The sequence below is a fragment of the Dermacentor albipictus genome, chromosome 3, assembly GCF_038994185.2.
Source record: "Dermacentor albipictus isolate Rhodes 1998 colony chromosome 3, USDA_Dalb.pri_finalv2, whole genome shotgun sequence".
In the NCBI taxonomy this organism is placed as follows: Eukaryota; Metazoa; Arthropoda; class Arachnida; order Ixodida; family Ixodidae; genus Dermacentor; species Dermacentor albipictus.
Genome location: NC_091823.1, coordinates 100,739,162 through 100,757,757, shown reverse-complemented (window position 1 = coordinate 100,757,757; position 18,596 = coordinate 100,739,162). Strand labels below are relative to the sequence as shown.

The 18,596-nt window shown below is 42.8% G+C and overlaps 1 protein-coding gene across 3 annotated transcripts in view; it reads right to left on the bottom strand.

The window, feature by feature from the left end:
• The window catches only part of LOC139057485 (myelin regulatory factor-like protein), a 147,007-nt gene that overhangs the window by 38,691 nt on the left and 89,720 nt on the right, over positions 1–18,596 (bottom strand). The window contains exons 3-11 of one of the 3 annotated variants that reach the window (XM_070535816.1): positions 16,069–16,284; positions 13,900–13,979; positions 12,633–12,790; positions 8,370–8,539; positions 6,583–6,627; positions 5,715–5,833; positions 3,224–3,452; positions 2,619–2,817; positions 1,062–1,138 (exon numbers count right to left, since the gene is read on the bottom strand). In XM_070535816.1, the coding sequence (XP_070391917.1) occupies positions 1,062–1,138; positions 2,619–2,817; positions 3,224–3,452; positions 5,715–5,833; positions 6,583–6,627; positions 8,370–8,539; positions 12,633–12,790; positions 13,900–13,979; positions 16,069–16,284 (1,293 nt within the window). The remainder of the gene's footprint in view (positions 1–1,061; positions 1,139–2,618; positions 2,818–3,223; positions 3,453–5,714; positions 5,834–6,582; positions 6,628–8,369; positions 8,540–12,632; positions 12,791–13,899; positions 13,980–16,068; positions 16,285–18,596) is intronic. The other 2 variants (XM_070535818.1, XM_070535817.1) reach the window with 2 other exon arrangements.

Sequence of the window (18,596 nt, the reverse complement as noted above, 5' to 3'; positions counted from 1 at the left end):
TACGGTCCAACGATTCGGGCTGAGTTGGCTGAGCTCACAAAGTAAGAGCACGGACCTAGTCCAACCATTCGATCGCAATGGACGGGTAGCGATTGAGGGGATGCGGATCAAGCACCATCGCGATCGAATGTCCGTGTGCGCGTATCTGATACTTTTGTAATTTATGAGACAAGCATTTAGGAAGAGTCGTACGTACCACTTGGTGCTTCGCAGATGCGGCTGAAGGCGTGCGCCACTTTCAGCTTCCTTGCCTGTCGAAGAACTTGAGGCGGTGTCGTCGTGCGGCGATCTTGACCCTCTCTGTCCTTAAAACTCTCCTACACTCGTTTCCGCCGACCAGGTTAAAAATGCAGCGATGGCGCGTGTATGGAGGGCCTTCACCTGTCCTGATAATCCTGCGGAGCTCCATCGTGTGCTGCAGCGCTCGAAGCGCGAGCCCGCAAGAGCACTTGGCGTTTTTCTTCGCTTCAGTCGCTGAAGTGTAACACGACGTACTCAGCTAGAATTCCATTACGCGCACTACATCTAAACACGTTCTAGAATAACGCCGTCCGGAGGAATATGTAACACAGGCTCACATGCTATCGGAGGCTCCACGCACACAGGAACGCCATTACAGCTGTTGCGCGGTTACGGCCTGACTTGACTCGCCAGCTGTGAAATCCACAAAACGAGCCGGTGAAATCCGCAAACTGCAGCGCTCCCTCTCGGACGCCCGCTGATTCACAGAAAGCGGAAGCAGAGACGGTGACGTCAGGTCCTCGATTTTGGCGCGGGTGATTCAAATTGAGCAGCGGCACCAGGGACTTTCGGTGGAAGTTTTAGATGCAACAAATTCGTTTATTGGCGCGCAGAAAGTGGTGATAGACTCCTACACAGATAATATATCAATATAACTAAACATAATATTTTCCTTTAGTGTCCCTTTAAATGTATGACAACATAAAACATCATCAAATAGATCTAAAATTTATGATGCACCTATGAAGGATGTTGATAACTGTATTGGTGAGATATTTGTGCAATATAATATAATAATCTCTGCTATCATATTTACTCACGGAAGGGGATAGAAAGGCTTTTTGGTGCGATCAGCTTGTGACTGTTCCACCTTGATTGTCTGTGATGGCGACTCCCTCTGCATGATTGGGGCACATTTGAGACACACAAATTAGCTTTGTTGCAATTCTCACACAAAGCCTCATTAAGCCTGAGTCTCAGCAAAATTTTAATGAAACGCCATAAAGATCAATGTGGAACATTTTTTGTTTGCATCTGGCTGGTATAAAATGACACTCAAGACCAAGTTCCTTATATAGTATTATAAATGTTAGCAAATATATTTGCTGTAAATCGTTACAGAAAATTTCAACCAATGTGCTGCTCGTTGCGACCCCTGTAATCTTGCGTACCAGCCTATTGCATCAACAAAAAAGCAAAGTGACAAGTTATTCAGCACAGTGTAATGTAAAAAATGATGGTGCAGTTGCTACGACACAGATCCATCTCCTTGGCTACCCACAGGTCATGGCAGACTCCTTCTAAAAGGTGGAACCAATAGCAGTAAGACCTTGGAGCATACTACTAGCAGTACAGAGATGACTGCTTCATTAACAGTGCACTTAATTTTTTGCTTTTTCGAGCATAAAGCTTCAGGGATGTTGTATGTGACTGGAATAGAAGCAGTAATGTGCTCAGGCAACTGCACTGACTCTGGAGAAATACGACTGCATTGTTCAACAGCAACATCAAATTTTGCAATATCAGGCTTCATTTACTGTGGGAAAAGCATCTTGCAAAAGGTTAGTTGGTTCAAAGCTGGCACTCTAGAACAGTGAAATCTCTACTGGCTTTGTTATGGCCCACATCAATAAACCAATAAGTCTGAGATTTTAACAGTCATTGGTTTTCATTGGCAGTTCATTATTAACATTACATTCAGGGCATGTTTGCAACTGCTTGTCGCATTTGATAAGAAAATATTTGCTGGAAGAGAAGAGCATTCCATTCTTCACAATAAGCTCAACTGGCAGTGAAAAGAAATAGCAGGATTCTCTCACGTACCCTGCATAAAATAGGAGCTCTTGTCTGAGCTTCATTTCCCGTGTAGGTCTGATTCCAAGCTTTCTAGGTAAACAGGCACACACTGTAGCTTTCATTTAAAGTCGCAATGCCCACTAGTATGTCTTTCCTTCTATCCCATCTGCCACGGTATTACAAGGTGTTATGCTATGTGCATAATGGAATTCTAGTACACCCTGGTCTTTAGACTCGTTTTACTCCATGATTCCAGAAAGACATGGCGGCATTGACAGTAGCTAATGGCATTACCGCTGCCTACCACTGCTAAAGCATGTAGAGCCTAGTACTTCCAACCACACTCTAAGCTGCTTGAACACAGTATTTTTTTTCAGATGTGGCCAATGAGGAAATGCTTTTACGTAAAAGAAGCTTGGTCAATACCAGTTAAGGTTACTGCAGTATTTAGGGCAGTGCTGTCACTGTAATGAACTACTGACACTGCCCAGTCAAGTAGCTGGTCTTTCCATGGTTAATACGCTGCAGTGCACTAGTGAATTTGCAGCGTCCCTGTGTGCGAAGCTGGAAGATGTCTATACCTTGACGCCAAAGAAGTGCAGGTAGAAGGCATCAATCTTTTGCAGGCGTCCATCGGGGACCTTGACATAGGCAGGATCCCCGAAAGCCTGCACGTGAACAGTGACCTGGAAGTGGTTTTTCTTCTGGCAAACATGCGCCTCATCTGCAGCACTGAAGTTGAAGCCCTTGTCAGCATCGGCTCGAAACACAACTTGCTGCCTGCGAGTGGTACACACACCATGTACCGTTGTGTGCATTTGGTGAGGGGAGGGTGGCATTAGGCATACATGCGTGTGTGTCTGTGTGCATGCATGCACATACATATTTAGTATGTATGTATAATCACACATCCCCACAGAGTGTGTGTGTGTGTGTGTGTGTGTGGGCACGTGCATATTTAGCATGTCTGTGGCTGTGCAGTTGAGGCACACAGTAAATCCATATCTGTCTGTGATTATACATGACACTATAGAATGTGATGTGTGATGTAATTGTATGTGCTTCCCAGTAATGGAAAAGGGCTATATATGTCGACCATGAAGGCAGTACAGCATTTCACAATTTCTACATAGCGCTAGCTGTTACGAGAAAAATGCAGGGGATACGCCTCTGCTCATATACTCACAGTGGTTGGAGAGTCCTGTCATGGAGTGGGAGCCACGTGTGCTCCTGGAAGTTTTGGAAGCTAATGCAGGGCACATTAGAGTCCGCAAAGCCACTCCCATCGAGTGAACCACCTGCAGCAGCATCATAGCTGCACTCGTCATCCACAATCGACAGCGAAGGTGTGGCAACATCAGATGCCACCGCTGCTGTCGCTGCTGCTGATGCTACTGCTGTCGCTGCAGGCCCAGCTGCATGTATGGAATTTACAATCATGGACAAAATACGAGCAGGGCCATTTAAACACGAATAAGAATGTAAGAAATATGTTGATACATTTTGCGATACCTGGCCGTCTGCATTACCGTCCCTGAAGAGACACAGTACCATGGTACAGGACCTGACAGATCTACAAATATAACATCTCATGAAGCCTTCAGTAAGGCAAAATAATTGTGCTGCACTCAACTACACTATTTTCAAAGCATGTTCAGAAGATATGTGTTTAAAAAATCTGTTTATCGTTACCTGAGGACTTCACTTTCAGCCTGGCCTCAGAGTGTATTTGGCAAGTAAAATACACACTCATCAAGCTGTGCCACTGCTGCATGTGCAACATGTGCATGCAATAAATGTAAGCATAGTGTAATCCATGGGAACAGCTGGAGTGTGCTGTGACACCATGGCTTCCACAGACGATAGTAGTAACTGTTATTAAAAGGATATGCCACAGTAATGAAACATATTTTTCTGCCCAAAAATTTCACAAATGGTTATCATTCAGACTGCAGATAAAAGTGATCACAAATGATATATTTGCTGAATTTGCTGCACTGCTCAATCTAAAACAAAGGCAGTAGTCTGTGAAGAAAAGAAAATGGCAGCTTAGCTGTGACATTGGATTGGTTAATTGCAATGACCCATGCATGACATAAGAGGTTGATTGGCAGGTGTGCTTCGACACACATTTCATGCTAATGTTTTATGCCTCTGCTAAATGACATTGCCGGTGTGATAACACATGGCCCAGCATCAAGAATGCCATTTGAGCAACGTAGATGCATGCAGCTCATGTGCAAAACATGCCATGCGGGTCAGCCTAATTCACTACTGCCAATATTATGGTTGAATATTATACAAAAGTACAGTAGCTAGCTGGGTGAGTCGGTACATCTGAATTATTACTTACAGCATGAACTAAACAACTGGAACAAAGAAGAAAGACATACAAGAAGAAAGACGGCAGTGCTCGTGTTACGTCTTTCTTCTTTGTCCCTGTTGATTCGCTCAAGCTGTAAGTAATGAATATTATACAGTCAAGGCTATGGGCCAACGACTCCCAGGCTAAACTTCTGAACACAACACTGCGGGAACCTCCTTGGAGCGCTCCGACTCTTATCACCTGGGACAAATTGATGTGAACCAGACTTTGAGTAGACAAGCTTTCTGCATTGCTGTGCCTTTGCTGAAATACAGTCGCTGCAACTGGAAACTGTATCGAAAACCACATTCTCACCAGCAAGAGGTCATAGCTACCAAGCCACTGCGGTGGGTCAAGAAGCGAAAGCCGAATGTGGCTAGCACAAGTGACTCCTCACCTTCTTGCTTAGGTGGAGACTACAGTTGTGCATAGCAATACAAAATTATCACAAAGGAAACATGCTGGTGATTTATTGCATGATCAATGAAGGTACTAATATGCGATCAGGTAGACGAAGCTTATTTCGTAAGGCAAACAAAGTATTTGTAGAATACTTCATTGTAGAAATGCTTACGATGCATGTAAAAGATAGAAAACTAGCTAGCTTATAATTTTGCCTTTTGTTGTAAAGGTCATTCCCTAGAAAAAACATTCATTATGAACGCATTCGAATGAACAGGTTAAAAAGATACCAAAGGCAGACACCAAATCAAAATGGCACTTTCAAGTGTGCTTAAAGTCAACGCAGATCAAGCGTGCTTGAATTTGATCCTGCTTTGCTCTCATGCTTTGATCATGCTTCAAATGCTCAATGCTGATTGGCTTCAATGAAAATTGAAACATCCTATGCAACAGAGCTTGCAGACTTTGACAGAAATCACTCTTTCAACCATTTTCTGGGTTTGTTCAATGGAAATTTTGGGAGAAAAAAAAAGAGAGCAAATTCTTGTTTTATATTTACAGAGTTCTTTCTTATTCACATTATGACCAATTCCTTTGATAGAGGAACAAAGGGTCATATAGTGTAAGGAATTTTTTCTGCTGGTTCTAATAACTTTTTATCACACAGGCATGTTGGCATCACTGAGCAGCCGATGCCAGTGATAGTATGCATGCAGCTTGATTTAAGCAAAAGAAATGGAAAATGAAAATGTTCATCACAAAGTACAAACCTAACATAATTTTCCCTTTTCTATATTTTCGTTGCTTAGTGCCATCTGGAACTGTATGCTCACAAATGAGTCTTTTTTGTTAGTTTCTTCACAGCACATAAAAACCCCCACCGTAATGCATCAGAAAAGCAGTGCAGTACCTGGTTCCTGCTTCACTTGCACGAGGCCATTGGATTGACCCGCGTCAGACAGCCGTCTTCGCTTAGGATTTGAGCCGCCTGAGCAGTCAGGAATCTCTTCACGTATGAAATCATCGCGGCTGGTAGGAAGATCAAGAAGACAAAAAGGTCAAGGACTGTGTAGTTTAAGAACCAAAGTAGGTAAATGCAAGGGCTGTACACTTTATGACGATTTGTAGGACACCTTGCAATAATTTCAGTGCTCTAATCAAAAAGAGCATGACAATTATAATTTTGCACCACTGATAACCTCAGTTCCATTAGAGATTACCATGGGAAGTTGGTGGAATAGCAAGAGAAAAATAAGAGAGTGAGAGTGAAGAAAAACATACAAAGAAGAAAAATATGTTAAAAATAATGCCAGTATAATATATTTGTTCTGATATGAATATTTTAAGGTTATGGGTGATGAATCAGGGAATGCGATTCCACCTCACCACACGAGATATTTTAAGAGACGAACATTACTTGCTGAACAAACTTGAGTTCCCAATTAGCTAATTAACAAAGTTCCACAAATGACCTTTTAAGTTAATTACTTTACTGAGTGCATACTGCAACTGTGACATTCAAACTAGGCTGTAATGACATCATGTCTAGTTAGCAAGAAATCTTGAGACAGGTGTCAGTTTCAGAGTATGAATTAACAATATATGCCATGAAATAGACCAGTGCACTCATCCATGCCTAATTGCATGCTCTTTACAAGGGCACTTGAATTTGCACCTGGTTGAGTGAATTTGCTTAACAATTGTGCATGGGGGCATGATATGTATGATTCACTTTCACAGAATTCACCTGAGAGGATAGTAACACTTGATGTACTCACCCCAAGTCTTCTAGATCTTGAAGGTGTGCCTGCTGTTGGAGGAACCTGAAACACAAAAGGAAGCCTCTTGGTCTCCTATGTTTCGCCAGCTAACTCCACACTACAGCATACTGAGACCATGCACTACTGAGATTCCAGTGACATTGATAACAGAGCAGCATGTACATATGTCAGTGACAAGGGGTTATAAAAATGAACAATAACATAATCATTACGAAAGCTAGGCAAAGAACAGATAAAAGAAAGAAGCATTACATACTACTGTACTCTCTTTATCAAATACTTTCATCTTTTCTTTATCCATTCATTGTGGCTTTCATCCCTGGCCAGCATAACATCACACTGCCATTACGTCGGTATTGTTTATACGGCAAGATAAATGAAACGAGAAGAACTGGAGGGAATAAAATGGCCAGAGGCAATCTGAATGGGTCATTCCATGAATCTGTGTAGTGTCTAGTTCCACCGAGTTAAAGATAGACTTCGTGGATTGTACTTTTACACTTGCTCTTGGAAAAGCGCTGAATATGTAACAAAATATTAAGAGGCACTCGAAAACTGGCTCTGTTGATTGTTGAACTGATCATGCTATGTTGGGAGTTATGCAAATGATGATAGTAGCTTCTGGTTTCCTCTTGTCATTTCCAGTTACAAATCTAAATTAATGCTCCAGTACAGGCCTCTTCAGAGCATGGCCACACGAAAGAATGAAATGACTAATGAATGTGAGAATATGTATGCCAAATTGCCATTATATAAATGAAGAAAGCTCAAACAGTAACAAGGCCAAGGATTCTCCACAAGTGCAAAACTTTAGAAGCAACTTGGAAAAATCGACAAGCACCAATCTCCACTTATAGTAAGTGAAAGTGACTGTCCTATATGTGACAGACAATTACCTAGGCTCAATCAGATGGCATAAATGCCTATGATGTTACAGAAAGCAGGTGCAGCTTTTGGAGCGTGGTATCACTACTGGGCTTTCACTGTTACATTCTTTACAGCACACCCAACCCTCTGGTCATGATAAGATTGATGCACATGCAGTTCTAAAAGAATAATTTAACTACCTATCTAAACACTTCTGCATAATGCTCCTAAATACAACCTCCACAGGAGTGTTTCTACATTTCGTTATAGTGTGACCTTCCTTCAACACAGAAAAAGAAAGTTTTCTGTGTGATCTAGCTTTATACTTGACTTAAAGGACATGTCACGTGTCTTGTGACATAGGTTAGATTACCATGGCCACTGGTAAGCACATCTTCTTTATTTGTCCATTAAACCATCACTGAAAGTGCCTGTAATGGCTATGGTTGTAAGCTGCTCTTTTATGGAAAGTGTTACTTCGGCAAAGTGGACAAGATAGTAGAGGGTGCGGGGCTGTCCATGGCAAACAGCCAGGTTATATGGAAATGCACACTCAGAATTAGGCAGCCTTGAACCAGTATCGTCTGACACACTGTGCACTCACACTTGGGAATGCACTATGCCTATGCTCCGAGAGATGGTAGTTACAAAGCCTGCATACTTGGGAGCAATATGAAAGGGAACAATTGGTATGGGTCCAAGACCACAGCATGTCTTGGCTGGAAGGTTTGTTATTAACAGGGGTTTTTCTTCAACAGATGCGCTAAATATAACAAGTGCCGCCAGCATGTTGAATTCGTTCTGAGACTTCTGCAATAATGTTTGCTTCATTCCCAACATGCTCCTTTCCATATCGGATCAAACTGCATGGGTGGGGTCTGAACAACACAGGTAACGAGAGGTATGCAGGATCGCACCTTCTGTAGAGTGGTACAACGGATGACTGTTGAGGAGGCATGCTGAGCATGCTGAGTAACTGTTGCTGTTGCTGCTCACTGTCAGTGGCAAGATTGCCAGGCAGGAGTTGCAAACCATGACCACTGGCAGTCCCAGTTGGGTCCCTGGTCTGGAAGCCTCCAGGGGCCTGCTACCAATTCAAGAGAGCGGGAAGCACATGTGGAAAGGTCAAGAAAAAGGTTAACACAGCAACTTCTGACTCTGCAGCGTACATGTCTAAACACCATCTTCAATAATGAAGAGCTTGTCGACAAAGTCAGAGGTTATATATGACACACACAAGCACCAACGATGATAAATCTATCAATTCATCAGTCAAATCTTTATTTGCATCCAGGAGCAGACTGGAAGGCCAAGAGGTTTGTCACGTCATCCTATTCACGTTTCATAAGCATTTCATCACTAAAAGCAGAACTGAATTTAGCTACGCTTGTCATGCAAAGGCGACATACTCAACTATAGTTCTTTTACTTACTTTACCATAGCAACACAACATTTGCCCAATTGCACACTTTTCCAGCCCCTCATACTTCAACCTGTCTTGATCATGCGCACTAAGTATTGCCCGTTTTTGCCCGGACGAAGATGTACCAAAATTCGCCTTCAGCATTGTGTATAGATGAATGAAACTCCCTGCCGTCCAACATCGTCGAGATATCAGATCCTTCAATATTTCACTCAGCGCTTCTGGGCTATCTACAAAATGAAAAACATTGCTAACCCGTATCTGCCTGTCTTCATTTCATATACGGTCTTTGTACGCTATATGCATGCAGTGTTATTTCCATTGTATTTATGATCAGTGTTTTAATGGCTATTTAATAAAATGTTCTATATTCATCATCAATGTATTTGGCAGATTTTTTTTAATGCTATTACGGACACCTTGGTTCAAATCAACTTCCTGTTTCTTTTTTCTTGTTTTGTTTTTAGTATTCTTGTCTTCGGCTTGTATTGTTTATAAATGATATTTATGTACTCACCTGAATCCTCCCCCTATGTAATGCACACTGGGGCTTTTAGGGTATCGAAATAAATAAATAAAATAAATAAAGTACTGGTTATAGTGCTTGTATGCAAGGTTACGTAAGTTCATAGCTTACTGTGAAAATATAATAGCATGATAAATGTGGTTGTGGCATGACAAGGTAACAGGCAGAGCTGTATGAAACACAATGCATATTTTATACATGCATGCACGCATGCATGCATAAATACATATTAAAGTGAAGCTTTCTTTGCCTCTTCTTTTGACTTCCTCATTGCTGTTGCTGCTGGCTGTTGCTGCTGGCTGTTGCTGCTGGCTGCTTTCTTGCCGACTAGTTTTTGTCAAATATGTGCGTCTACTGAAATTAATGTCACCATCAAGCCATCATCGTCATATCATTGCCATCGTTGCTGGCTCCTGGCTACAGTCTTGGAAGATAGGCCATTACCAGACACCACCAATTGTAGTGTGAATCAAGGCCATGTGATGCAGGTAAGTGCGGACGTGTGCTCTAACACTAACATGCCGTCGTCTATCTATCGTCATCAGTTCTTTGTTGTCATCCAGTGAGACAGTGATTCTCCTGTCATCATCTCACTGTCATCATGCATTTTCATCATGCTGTCATTGTCATTCCAGCTTTGTCATCCAGTTGCCGAAACACGGTCATCATCATACAGTCGTTGTCATTCCAGCATTGTCATACTATTGTTATCATTAAGCATTGTCATCCTATAGTCATCCTGATTCATCATCATTCCAGCTTCATGATTCCCTTCGTCAAACCATCAATGTCATGCTGTCGTCATCATATTGGCAACATTCTACCATTGGCACCATGTTGTCGTCATGCCATCATCATACCTTCGTCTTCATTGTAGTGTCGCCATTCCATTGTCATCACTATTTCGTCGTCATCCTTCCATTGTCATGATTGCACCATCGTCTTGCCATCATGGTCGTATTAGTGTCGTCATTTTGTCATAGTGATTCTCACTGTCATGCCATCATTGTTGCCGGCAGTTGGAAAGTTTACAAAAAAAAAGCAGCTCGATTCATTTACAATACATATGGCCGTACTTCAATTACTGACCTTTTATTTTAGAGCAGGGTTGCCTTCTATAAATGATAGAAATCGTGTACATCGTTTAAAATTCATTTTCCAGCTAATAAATGGTCACAACAACATCGACAAGTCTGACCTTCTCATCTATACGACAGGTTACACTACCAGACATAGACACTCACTAGCTGTAACTCCATTTACTACAGCTGTCAACTGCTTCAAGCATTCATTTTTTTCCTAGAACCATAGCAGATTGGAATAAGCTGGCCAATAAAACTGTAACACAGGACACATTATCACTTTTTGAGACATATCTTCTATGAAAAGCGTTCTGCGCTTACTGAGAGCATAAGGTCTTGCATAAGATCGCAGTATTTATTAATTAATTAATTAATTAATTAATTAATTAATTAATTAATTAATCAATTAATTAATTAATTAATTAATTGTCATACAGTTGTCATCACAGCATCATCATACCGTTGTTGTGATGCCATTGTCATTATGCCATTGTAATCATTTTAGCAACATCATTGTATTGTTGTTATGCCGTTGTCGTTATTTCAGCTCCATATTTTCCTTCATCACACCATTGTCATAATGTCGTCATCGTCACACCATCCGCATCATTCTATCAACTGCATCATGCCATCTTCATGCTGTCATGACACCGTGTCATCATCCTATGGTTGCCATGACATTGTCATTGTCATATTTGCACTGTCATCATGCTGTTGTGGTTGCTTCATCACCTACATTTTGATGATGGAGCGAGAGGTGCTCAAAGCACCTTGCCTGTTTCTGCAAAACTATTATGTCAAACTCTTGCCTTTGCTTCGAGTTGTTGATAAATTCGACCGCCCTGCCTTCTGCTAGACACCTGGTTAGCTCAGATGGTAGAGTGGCTCCCCTGGAAAGGTGGTGGTCCCAGGTTTGAGTCCCGGACCAGGATGAATCTTTCTTCAACTGTGAGGCTTTTCTTTCGAGGAACTCGTATGGGTTTCCTTTGTAGGAATTGCTACAATTGGGTGGATCTCATTTTCTCTTTATTAATTATTTCTCTCCACCTTGCAGGTTTCCGCAGCACTAATACGTCAAACTCTTGCCTTTGCTTCGAATTGATAAGTTCGACTTCTCCCTGCCATCTGCTAGCCACCTGGTTAGCTCAGATAATAGAGCGGCTGCCCTGGAAAGCTGGAGCTCCCAGGTTCAAGTCCTGGACCAGGACGAATTTTTCTTCAACTGTGAGGCTTTTCTTTCAAGAAACGCATATGGGTTTCCTTTGTAGCAATTGACTGGGTGGATGTCTCATTTTCCCTTTATTGTTCTAATGGACATGTATAATATAGAGTGGCGCAAAAAAAAAGAAGACGAGGATCAAGATAAGTAAAGTAGCATAAAACATACGCATGTGCCTTAAATTTACTTTTGTCCTAGTCTCCTTGGGGACCGCTCCCGTTTCCATTACAGCAGTAAGCTATGACTAACTCAGACAAAGTTTTGACTGTATATTGCCATTTTATGTAATTTTTTTTGTGAACAAGGCCGTCAAGAAAGTGTCAGAAATGATGGTAATCAAGTGTTGAACATATGTTACAAACAATGTCTACGGCAGTGTTGAGGCATAAATGACCATTAAAAGGCTAAGCGTGTAAGAAAGTGGACTGCATGTCGAAGTTCTAGTCGAGTAGCTTTGTTTTAATTTGCATCGTCCAATTTTGCCATTACCCTTTTTTCATGTGGGTAATAGAAGTGGAGCAAAAATGGTAATTCTTAAAAAGTTATTGGACCCATTTACACGGACACCAAACAGAAGCGTGAGGTCAGTCCAAAGTGGTACGTTAACCACTACAAAATCTCTGTGTGATTATTCGGTGCACGAAAGGAATCGCAGAAACAAAGACATATTAAAAAAAAAAGGTATTGTTTAATAGCAAGGAAAAGGATGAAAAAAAGAAAACGCTGTAGTCTCAAATTTGCAGGTATTGTTCAGTATTTTTGGTGTTTTACATGTATAAGCAACCCATGAAACGTCGCCAGGTTGAGAGCAGTTAACATCAACAGAAGTGTGAACTTAGTATTTCTCCCTAGAGTCCTGGGGCACATAAATTTTTGAACCTTTCCACTGAAGTTCACAAGGAGATTAGGCAAAGAAACAAAGAAGCCCACCGTGGCACCAAGATGTGGTGGTGGAGGTTGCTGGTGTTGCACCGAAGCTGCTGCTGTTGTCTGGTGGTAGGATAGATGTAGTGGCAGAATCGGAGGAACCTGCCTCGGCGACGACTGCATCATGTGGCCGGAACTGGTCACCTTCGTACCGTCTGCTGCTGGAAATGAGGAAAGAAAAAAAGAAAACGACCGTCAGTGCACTATGAAGGGGTCGAGGAGGAAAGGGCAACTCAAAGGAAAAACATTGGCGATTGATGGTCATCAATTACAAGTGCATTGCAATTTAAGTACACTTCAATGTAAAGAACTCTCCACATCTTCTTTAGTGGCTCCCTGCCATGCATCCACTTTGACAACTCTGCGCTAATGAAATCTATACCCTCTTACTTGAAAAATATTGGTTACCTATTCTACCCATCACTTAATTATCTCCCGCTCATGTTCTGCATGCGCAAGTCATCATGAAATTCCGTTTGTCATGTTCATCCATCTTCTCGGGTCCTGCTTCTTCCTCGTAGTTGCAGCTACGTATGTGCACTTCATGCTACCATCTTAATGTGCTCCCTTAACCTAAGAGGTACGAGAGCACCACAAGACAAGCGCGCAACCCGCGACGCACGATGTACATTTGCGAGAGAAAAAAAAAAAGGCCCTTTTCAGAGGGCGATTTTTTCCGTGCCCTTGCGCCTGTTTGTGGCTCCCGCATTTGGACGGCCGGCTTTGCCTCCTCACCCACGACGATGCGGACGGCGGAAGGGCAGCCTGCTTCAAATTCACGACCAATCTGGAGTACGCGTGCGCGCGCACTTCAGACCGGCGGTGTCAATAGTCTAGCAGTTCAACTTTGCCAGAGTCCGCATCGCTTGTGGCGAGTGAGGGGACAGTCGTCCTCATAGGTGTTTTAAGACAAAAGACCTCTCCCAGAGATCGCCGACTGCTTTTATTGCGCGCCAGCAGAGGCTATATTATGTGCCTAAAAGTTTTCTCACCGCACCACTATTATCTGATTATTTGCCGCTTTCGACTGCTTTTCCTTTCACTCGTTCCGCGTGCTCATGTCCATTGTACGAACACCGGCATCACGCGCAGCGGGACGGAGGACTTTCAACGACCGGTACGGCGAAGCACTGAACCGAAGTCCCTTATGCGACATAAGCATTGGTCATTCATCCACCTGAATAATAATAATAATAATAATAATAATAATAATAATAATAATAATAATAATAATAATAATAATAATAATAATAATAGGTACCGCACTCACCATCTGCGATTGGAGAGAAGGGAGGCTCGGAGCCGCTGTCAGGTGGACTCTCCGGAAGTAGGTGCTGCCGGCTACCGTTCCTGGTACGACGAAGCACACAGTAAGTAACGAAACCCGCTTGTGCACAGGATGCCCGAGACTATATACATATATGTGCTTATGAAATTCATATTGAGGTCCTGTATTCAGAGTTTCTCCTGGAGATATCGCATACACCGGGTGTTTCTGGGACGACTGTCTCGAAAAATCACCAATCTATGGGATTCTACGACATGTAACTTTTGCCAGCCGAAGCAATGGTCATCACCTTGAAAATTATGCGAGAATCAAACATTTGCCAAAGCAATATGTACTCAATAACTATAGCGCGCATGTTAAAAACGGCGAAACTGAAGCCGCACAATGCTAAAAATCGATTTCTTGCGAATCCTTAGGCTATAAGCACCACTTCCGTCGAAATGCATTGACGTTATTTTCCCACAAGCACTGTTGTACAAAGATGCTAGGAACGCGAATATGTATTTCTTCGCCAATCTTGGAGAAAAACATATTATAGCTGGTATTAGTATTAGAGCTCCTAATAAATTACCATGCCTTGTTTCACGTCGGCTTCTCTATTTTTTGAAACTTGCGTACAGTCGTTACTGAAACATCCCACACAAAGCAGCAGTTGATGCTGGTATTCACTGTGAACGGCACTTTCCCACGAAGTTCCCACGAGAATGTCTTCTTAATTGCAAAGTTGCATGCGAGACGAAACGAAATGATCAAGGCGCCAATGTAGCAAAGAAAGGAACAAATACTCGTTTGTTCACAGTTAAGATGTAGCAACATTGCTCGGTGCATTTGTCCAATGTATAGCGCTCAAAACTGCAAGCTGGCTTCACCGCATTAAGACAATTATTGTGGCAAAGCGCTCCTTTACCGAGAGGAAGCGTTTGAGACTGACTATTGGAATGTTAAAGCGAAGTTGATTTACTAGCTAGAGTCGTTCGCTCGCCATATGCAGTGACTCATACTTGACTGAAATAACAAGTACATAACAGCCATTTTAAATAGCGTGATAGGGAGTCCTTAAAAATTATTCGAAAGAGACGATGTCCATTGAACAAGATTTACAGCAATGAACTTGCGCTTAATTTACCCGTCGCATTCAGACATAAGAATTGCGTAAATAATAAAAAAAAAACTTTCAGGTTCGTACAAGTAATATAATTTGCACATAGCTCGGCGTGCGCGCTTTACGTTGAGCCGTCGTATTAGTGTTTTTGTCATTCATGTTGATTAACAGGCCAGACCTAGTATGTCCATGTTAACGTCTCGCGTGTAGGTCTTCCACGTGACAATACGGTAATAAATACCAGATAATATCACTCTAGCAGGCTTTATAAAATGCGTGTCGCATTATGAAAAAAATATAATAACAATAAAGACAGGGAACAAAAGTCGTGGTCGGGAAAAGTCGTGGCAGGGAACAAAAGGCGAAGCATCGATTGCGATATCAAATTAGCCGACAGCCATACGAAGCAAGGAGAGCACTTTTATCGGTCGTATCAACTTGTAAACATTCGCTTGCTAATTAAATTAACAAGCACGGTGTCAGCGCGCAGAGAAAACACGAACACATCATACTCGATATCAGCGGACAAGCGCTATCGAAACGCTGGCGTGAGGAAGCGCGGCAGCAGCAGCGAGCGAAGTGACCTTCGTGCTGTCTAGCGCTTCAACGCAAACTGAGCGCCGAGAACACTCAGCACGCCGTCGACGCATCCAGACTCTGCCCCCAACGCGCATCGTTCTCAACACACGGCTGCGCGACCGCGCGCAGCCGCCACATAAGCAGTGGCAGCCGGGGTATAACGCTGCCCTCCTCCTCCTTCCGCTCCTCCCCGGTGCGTCGCAGCGTTGGGTTTCTCGCGCGCGACGGAAGGCGGCGCGCTTCCTCCACGATCTCCTCTCTTTTGTGCGCGCGAGATTGAGCCGCGATCGTCGGCTCTCCTCAGCGGAGAGCGCGCGGCGACGGCGTTATCGCCCTTGGACTTTATACGGAACATCACAACGACGGCAGAAATGCGCCTGGATATAATTTCTATCGAAATAAAAACAAGTCGTAAGGAAGGAACCCGCCTGTGTCGACAATACGGTTTCGTTTTTTCCTTAATTACTCACCCGTGTGCTTGGCCGGAGTTTGCCGTAGGCTGGGGTGCGCTGGTGGCGGCCTCTGCCGGCGAGAGAGCGCCGTGCAGCAGAGCGGCCACGGAAGGCAGCGCGTCGCGCTGCCCCAGAGAGCCGAGGCCGGAGCCAGCCGGTGTTGGCGGGGCGGGAGCGCACGGTCGCTTGCCAGGCGTCGGGGGCTCACCACTCACCAGCTCATCGTGGAAGTAGCTGCGCAGGGTAAGAGCGTTGGGATCGCATCTGCGGACTCGTTCTTGTCGATGATCAACCCGATGGCTCGAGAGCAATGACAAGGACGCATGCGCGCACCAAAACTGCGCCAACATCTAGTACGCATAGAGGTATTATACTAGATGATGTCGGCGCAGTGTCGGTGGCGGTAGTGGTAGCGTTTAGAGAACGTTTATCTCATTTTTTTTTTCATGCGCCAGCAGTTTCGTCTACTAGAGCTTTCACCACTCGTGCACCTCACATAAGGCACCATTTGCTGCCAATGCAAACCGTGCACTCCGTTTCGAAACGAACGAATAATACACTTCGTGTCTCCGAAGTCGAGTGCAAATTTCAAGACGTTCTTAATCCGTCACTTGGAAGTTCGCCTCTGAACACAACTTTGATGATTTCTGTGCGTCCTTGCGGCGGGCATGCAAAGCAGCATCAGCGTCGGCAGGCGCCTACGATTAGAAATCGCCTTCGGCGTCTTCGCTGACAACCCGGGCCTCTTTCCTACAATGTGTTTACCACGGGATAAACTTACATCTGCGTGAATTTAGTTTCAGTTTATTCAGGTAACTCAGTGGTGTACGTACATTCGTGTTGAAGTATGCAGGAGGAGGTCCCAGAGCGTAGAGCTGTATGGGGACCTTCTGTTCGCAAAGGAATCGTGTAGTGCGTTTTAAAAGCAATAAAGAAAAAAAAATACAAACTTTGACATGTCAGCGATTAGGCAGCTCATAAATATACACAAAATAATCGCAACACGAGAAACCATAAATATGGTAATAAGAAGCAGAATATAATGCACCATACATCAGAAGTTAGCTATCTAGTAGCAAAGAAAATGACATTTTTTATGAGCACGTAACGATGGAGGCAACCCAATATTTAATGGGAAATTATTCCAAAATGATAATGCTTAAATATATGCAGCGCGTTTTCCGTATTTAGTTCGTATCACCGACTAGCGAAAAAAAAAATTGTTATGGGCGGCGAATCTGGTATGATCCGCGTTAACGAGAGATGACTTAGAAAAAAATATTTACAGGAAGTTCGTCAAGTGCCCTGAACAAGGTGATCGAAATATTATATTTAACGAGGATATTACTTTGTAGTAATATGTGGTCATGAAGGACCATAAAGGCGCTTTATACGGAATGGGCTAATAATCAAGGTTCTGATGGCTTGGTCCTGTAAATGTGGCACCGGAGTTAAATGCGTCAGGTAAGTATTACCCCATGTTGCTGTACAGTAATTAATGTGGCTGTGAATAAATAGAAAATAAAGCGTAAGCAAAGTGGATGTATTGAAATAAGATCGGGCCTTGAATAATATTCTGATATCAGGGGGCTAACAAGTATTAAATTAGTCATGTGCTATGCGTATTTTCAGTATCCAGTCCAATATGTTACTCCCAGAAATGAGCACTCAGAAACAGCATGGACTATATGGTCGTTGAAATTAATTTATGGATTATATGGCAATTGCTCTTGAGTTGAATGAAAAAACATGGATGAAGATACAGAAAGGCTAATGTCATGAGAGTTATTCCAGCACCCGTTTAAAATATTCTGTAAATCAGTGTTTAATTTAGTGCTCAGAGAATAGATAGACCAGTCCGTATCAAGGACAGTGGTGTCGTCTGCGTATAAGAAAGCTTCAATTTCAGTAAGGCAGTTAGGTAGGTCATTTATATAAAGTAACAATAATAGAGGCCGAATATTAAGCCTTGAAGCACTCCTTTGTTAGTTGTAATTAATTTGGAAAGCGCAGGACTATTGTAGACGGCTTGTTTCCCGTAAGATAAGAAAAGCTTTTCATTATATAGTCAAAAGGCAGGGATAACAGATCCTGTTGCGGGGCTTATAAAATAATGTGGCCGATCGAGTCGAATGTTTTAGAAAGGTATACGAAGCCGGATCCATCATATCTGCCTTTTTTATAGCGCATTTAATTTTGTCGGCAAAAGAAAATGAGAAAAGGCCAGTAGAGTATTCCCTCCAGAAACGAAATTGATTAGGCGATAAATGTTAAATTATGAGACGTATTTGTCTAGGCGCTTCTCAATGTACTTTTCTATTGCTTTACTAAAAAATGGCAGTGCTGCTATCGGGCGATAATTTGCAATGCTACCACAGTCACCTTTTTTGTATACTGGAATTACATTGTATACATTTATTATGTGAGTCAAAGGCACTATGATGTGATGAGCACTTACTTTTATATAAACTGAGTGGACATCATCGAGACCGCGGGGCCGGTTGCGTTCAAATGTTGTACGATATCAATAATTTAATCTGGTCCGG